This window comes from Anopheles arabiensis, chromosome 2 (assembly GCF_016920715.1).
Source record: "Anopheles arabiensis isolate DONGOLA chromosome 2, AaraD3, whole genome shotgun sequence".
In the NCBI taxonomy this organism is placed as follows: domain Eukaryota; kingdom Metazoa; phylum Arthropoda; class Insecta; order Diptera; family Culicidae; genus Anopheles; species Anopheles arabiensis.
Window position 1 is genome coordinate 105,548,975 of NC_053517.1, and position 6,058 is coordinate 105,555,032.

Consider the following 6,058-nt stretch of genomic DNA (forward strand, 5'->3'; position numbering starts at 1 on the left):
CCCCAGCTGTCCGAAAGGATTTTCCGGTTTTCGGTGCGAAAACAAGGACAGCGAGTTTCATCCGGTCTCTTCGAACAAGCAGCAGGACTGTACATCACAGCGATACGCAGGTTATTATTGCTAAATAAGGCTTTATAACATCAGCAAACAAAACCACACACTCACACACCCACCCACACACACCAACCCCCGCCGATTGCAAACGAACGAACAGAAATGAAAAACAAAAAACAAAACAAAAACCTCCCTCGAATCAGCGGTCACGGTGCGCGGTTCGGCATCTGGAGTAGCGATCGGGTGTTTAGGTAAACGGTCCGCCACACCAGCAGGCTGTCTGTCCCGCTCCGAAGAAAGAACGCAGGAAACAAACCGCCCGGACCCCACGACGACGACGACGCACGACGAATGCCGCGGACCGTTGAGAGCCGTTTTAATGCCGGACATTGTTGCTCTCGTTTGTTGGGGATGGCGGCCATGGGGGGAAAGTAATTAGTCAGCGAAAAAACCAAAAATTAACACTAGTAGAAAATCGTCCTAGCCGTAGGGTAAACAAACACAAAACCACACGCATACCCACAAACGCTGTGGTATTACATTTGAAATGCCAACTAAAGCGACGTACCAACGGACGGACGTTGTGTTGAGAAAGCGCTGGGAAGCAGCGGGAAGAACGGATTGGTTATGGAAGTAGCTAAAGTGACTTATTTTCCAGTTCCACTAGCCGGTTCCCTTCATTCGCTCTCTCTCACTATCGCTCTCCACCGTAGACGTTTGGTCGTTGGTTTTGTAAATACCAGCCTGTAAAGCAAAGGGAGTACGCAATCGTAGCAAAAGCTGAAACCGTGCGCAACTTTCTAACAAACAATTTTGACCCAAAGGCAAAGCAAGCCGGATTAGGAACATGAAAAAGGAATCAACAAGGAATATCCAAGATAGCTAGCCTGTTCTTGTACTGTATACCGGTGCATATGGGACAAAACAGGATAAAAAGATAGGCTAAAACAAGGCGTAAAACACGACAAGTATAAAACAGCGGCAGCGAACGGAAATGCGGACGGTGACGGTGTGCGCTGTGTGGAAAAGGAAAAGGGGGTGGGAAAAAAGTTGATAGTACAAATTTGTGTATAATGTATAAAGTGAAACCTATTTATTGTTTTATGTGTACGTAAGCATACTACTCTCCCGTTAGCTCCGAGGCGCAAGGTGAACACAGAGTGGAGGTGAACATTTTGCAAAACCGGACAAGGAAGTAATAGTAAACCGAATCATAGGTTTAATATAAACGATAGTAAAAAAAAGGGGGAAAAAGAATGCAGCACTCCGAGTACAGTGTTGCAGACGGCAGACGGAATAAAAGCAAAGCAAGATAACAAAATAAAAGAAACATAAAAAATACAAAGAAAACCAGCATATCAAAGCAAAGCATACTTCAATGGGTTCTGAACAAAACAACATGAAGGAAATCAAACAACGGCACAAGGAACACCGTGTAACGCAACCGAATCAATCAAAGTAAAACATTCCAACGCACCCCCGGATCATCTGTTGCACTAGAAGAAGCGGCCGGAAAGAAGGATGGAGGAAAAGCTTTTTGTGTGGAAATTTGAACGAGAGAAAATTACCTATAAGCAGAACAAACAAAGCTCTAAACAATGTTCTTTGTGGATTTATGTGGAGACATGGTGTAAATTGGTGTTGGTCTTCTTTTTTTTGTTTTGTTTCTACTATTGTTATAGCACAATATGACATTGAAAAACGGTACAAGGAATCTAACCCAATGCAGACAGGTGTTGGAATTTTATCTTTCTTCTACACTTTCCCTAACGAACGAGCTTTCAAACCTTTCAGCAATGGTTTAACTGTCATTCTACCACAACAGCTAAACGAGAAGTATATAGATTAACCCTGACAATGGTACCGTAAATACTTTTTCCCCGGTTTTATATCATCACACTTTGAACGTGTTAATCAATCAGCAAAAATCTATTCCATGACATTCAATTGGTATTAGGATTCGATTCTAGATAAATGGTTTTTGGAGAGTGGATCAACATTTGTGTATGTATAGCGCTAAGCCACAACGCCTTGCAAATTAAAACATAAAGCTGCATGAGAAGTTTCAATACAAAGCTCCTATTCAGCACTGATACCCAAGCAACAAAATCAACATGCTTTTTCGCATAGTCGTCTTTGATGGACAGAACGACAATGGATGCTGATTTTGCTCCCTGGGCAATTTGTCATGAAACGTAAAGATGCGTAGCAGTATCTCTGTCTCTCTCTCTCTCTTTTTCATACAAAAATACACATTTTTTCTCTCTCCTTTTTTCTTACACACTTTCCCTTTCTCTCTTCCCTATCCATCGCTTGCGAGCCTGTTGGTAAAGGTGTTGGGTAGTTTCTCGCTTTTTCCTTAGTTATTGTCGCAACCATCCCACTGCGTAGCTCTTTTCTCACATTCAAACGTCAAAGTTCGCCCGTTGCTGGAGATGTGCGGAGAGGTTTATTAAGCACCGGTTCTCAAATGTTACCAATGCTTGTGTCCCCGTCGTCTGGCGCATCCACACAATTGTGAAGCAAATCGAAGAGCACTAAATATTTGTGTTGGAAAGCCAGCAACACAGTCGTACATGTTGAACATGCTATTCATTGTTCATTGCTCTTATTGTAAATAATGAAAATAGAAGCGTTAGATAGTCGATAGTTAGACACTTTTCTTTTCAAAATCTCATAGAACAAACAATCACGCATGAGTATTATAGGAGAGGTTAGTTGGCCCAAAAGGATGCTCACGCAGCCAGGCAACGAAGCGCAAAAATCGAGCGACATTGCTAGTCCAGTAATCATGTTCGTGCATATAGGGATGCCCTATCGTGTGGGATGCCCTATCGTGGGAAAGCTTCCCACTGTGCTAGTGGTAACAGTAGTAATAATAATAATAATAATAATAATAATAATAATAATAATTTAAATAATAATAATAATAATTATAGTAATTAATAGGTACTCAGTAAAATATATTGGAGCGATAGGCAACACTGGAACTGTTATGGGTAGAGAAAGAGCGAAAAGAAAAATCGCCATCATTGCAGTGAGAGTAACGGTACCACAAATAAAGGCAAGCTAGAACACCGTACATGGAAAGCATGAATTTTTTGTGTAATGTTGTGTGTGAGTGTGCGTGGGAAAAAAAGACGGACTGCAATGAATCAGCATTCTGTTCCCAATCGTACGCTCGCCTTAGTTTAGAGCCTGCCCGAACTTAAAGACTGCTCACAAACGCAAGCCAGCACAGCGACAATCGAGCGACGAACATAAGACTGATGATGCAAAGCAAGCATAAACAAACACAAAATCGAACGCAAGCAATCAAACCACCCATGTTTGACCTTTGTTTTGGGGTGCTGCTCCAAAATGCTCCAAAAAAAGGGCAACCGATTGCCACCATACCATCCTCGATCACCAAAGGTGAGCGCCTTCTTGACGTTTCTGTACCTACTTAACTACCTAATGGTGTACTAAACTTAATTGTTTTGCTAAACTCTGTTTCCATCCTATTTTTAACACAATTTTAACATTATCAAATAACTCGCTTGTGTAGATGTATGTATATAACTAACATAAACAACATTATGCACTTCGTCTGATTCTAACACCAACACATTAACAAAGGACAAAGGAAATATAACAGTAAGAAGATAATTTTGTTTGTATTTCAGTCTTCCATTGGTTAAGACAAAATTACAATGTTCGTTTGAAAATGGCAAGAAAAGATAAAAATGAAATGGATTGAATAAATTCAATAAATAAAAGACATTGCTAGGAGCAAAACATGAAACGATAGAAGTATTAGAAATAATTAGGCATAGAACAACTTAAAATTGCAATAACAATAAAAATATTTCATGGAACACAAGAACAAGCAACTGAATGTAGACAAACAAAAAGACACAAAACCAAAGAAAACAAAGAAAACACAGATCAGATAGGGGAGCTGTTGAAATGTCAAAGCAGGACGAATGAACCAAATATGAAAAAAAATGATAGCTGTAACTTTTAGCTAGAAAATGGTCACACTGTCGAGAGCCAGCTACATACAAGTTGCTGCAAGGAAACGGCATGCTACCGGCAAGCATGGACTAAACCCTTCCCGTACTAACCCGAACTGCATCAAATACCTAACTAACGAAGCATCTAAAGTGTCCATTCCTTCTAACTTTCATTGTTTTCCCCCCTCTCTTGAATGTTATCTGTCCTTTTTCTCCTGAAGTGCTGAAGTGTATTATAACCATTAATATGATCTGTTTTTCCTTTTGTTTCCCCAGGACGCCTGTACACAGAATGTATGGACTTTTTCGTGATGGACTCTCCCGCACCGGCACTGTACGAGTATGAAGATGAGGATAATTGATTCATGTGATATGGCACCGCTTCTTCAAAAGACACCAGCTGGAGTTGATTGTCCCGCAGAACAGCCGGCTGCTAGGCGACCGAGCTCCTTCCAAACACAATACACAGTCACTCTCACATTCACTCACACGTCCACTCACATAATTAGTGCACACATACACACACAACACAGTTGGCCAGTAAACTACTTATGCCATATTTTACTTATGCCTTATTGCTGACCACTTGGAAGATTCGTCCGTCAGCAATAGAAAGTGAGCAAATAGTGCAAACAGCAAAGCGCGCACAAGCACAAACATAGCCAAGTAGCAAAGCATTAATCGGTGTGCTTTCGGTGTCAAAATGATAGTGAGGAAAAAAGTAACAATAACTACTACATTAATGAAAAACAGCCTGTACTTTACAGTTAAGTATGCCTCCAATGCTATAAGCGAGCAGCAGGTTAAGTTTTAAGTTGCCTTCACGTAGATATGCCGCAACGCACATGACGGTTTTTAGCGAAACAAAACACATTTAAAAATACCAAAGAATGTATATAGCTAAGCAGCAGCAACCAGGCGACGCAAAATAAATGGTTTCTTAAACCTTGCATCGATCATAAACACGCATTCATTAGTGAATCATCGGTGTCGCTATGCAAGTGGACGGGGGGATGTTTTCTTCATTTTGTTAGCTACGGAAAGATGAAGAAGTAGATAAAAACATGCTAAAAAGGACAAATAAACTTAAACATTGTATTTTAACTTTCAACGGCAACGCATTAATGCATAACCTTAACCGTGAATTGAACGTGTGTGTTGAAAATGCTCGTAACGAAAGAAACGATAAGTATAACCACTCCGTATCAAGGATTAAAAAAGGCAAAATGTTTTGTATTTCTGTGCACGCAAGCGAATAAACGGGCCGCTTCTCCTCAACGGAATACAAAAACGTGGTGGAGACGCATGGTCCACCATAATTTAACACGTGTTGAAGTACTTTGACGATTAAAACACGTGGTAACCGATATTTAGAGATGAAAGAAAGCATCACCGTCACACGAATATGTGTAGGATAGTAATTAATTTATAATTACAATAGAGCAACATAACGGACTCAAAAAAACTTGTAATCGTTTGAATATTACTGTCCGCATTCGCAAATGTTGCGTCCTGCACTGTTTCACTGGTTTGCTGTAGTCATGGGTAATCCGGAGTGGAGTCGTGGATCAACTCCGACTCCGGTGCGCAAAATATGAATCCGACTTCGGTGAACACGAACGACTACGAACTACTCCAGACAACTCTGACTCCGGACGACTTTGGATGACACCGGCCGACTCTGAACGACTTCGACTCCGGGCGATTCCGGTCGATTCCAAACGACTCGAACTCCAGGCGGAACTAGTGGTTACCATTTTTCCGGAGTTGGAATCGGACTAAAAATATTCAGAGTCTGAATACTAAAAATATTAAAAGTATTCAGAAAGGATCGGAGTCGTGGGTGCGCTCTAGAAAGCACATCACTAGTTTGCTTTGCATCAAAAGTTGCACGCAAGACGACCTTCGCCAGTTTCGAAGCTTTTAATACGCCTACTGTCTCACGCAGAGTTGTGTCCAACTCACGCTTTACTTGCGCGCAAATCTCAGTTTTGTATGATCGATTGCTC

At 41.1% G+C, this 6,058-nt stretch overlaps 1 protein-coding gene across 11 annotated transcripts in view; it reads left to right on the plus strand.

The window, feature by feature from the left end:
* LOC120896827 (protein vein-like) overlaps window positions 1-5,187 on the plus strand; it is a 108,723-nt gene extending 103,536 nt beyond the window's left edge. For 10 of the 11 annotated variants that reach the window (XM_040301282.1, XM_040301291.1, XM_040301285.1 and 7 more), the window contains 2 exons: window positions 7-110; window positions 4,326-5,187. In XM_040301282.1, the coding sequence (XP_040157216.1) occupies window positions 7-110; window positions 4,326-4,411 (190 nt within the window). In that variant the 3' untranslated portion in view covers window positions 4,412-5,187. Of the gene's footprint in view, window positions 1-6; window positions 3,469-4,325 lie in introns of all 11 variants that reach the window. The other variant, XR_005738466.1, reaches the window with a different exon arrangement.
* Window positions 5,188-6,058: the final 871 nt, after the last annotated feature.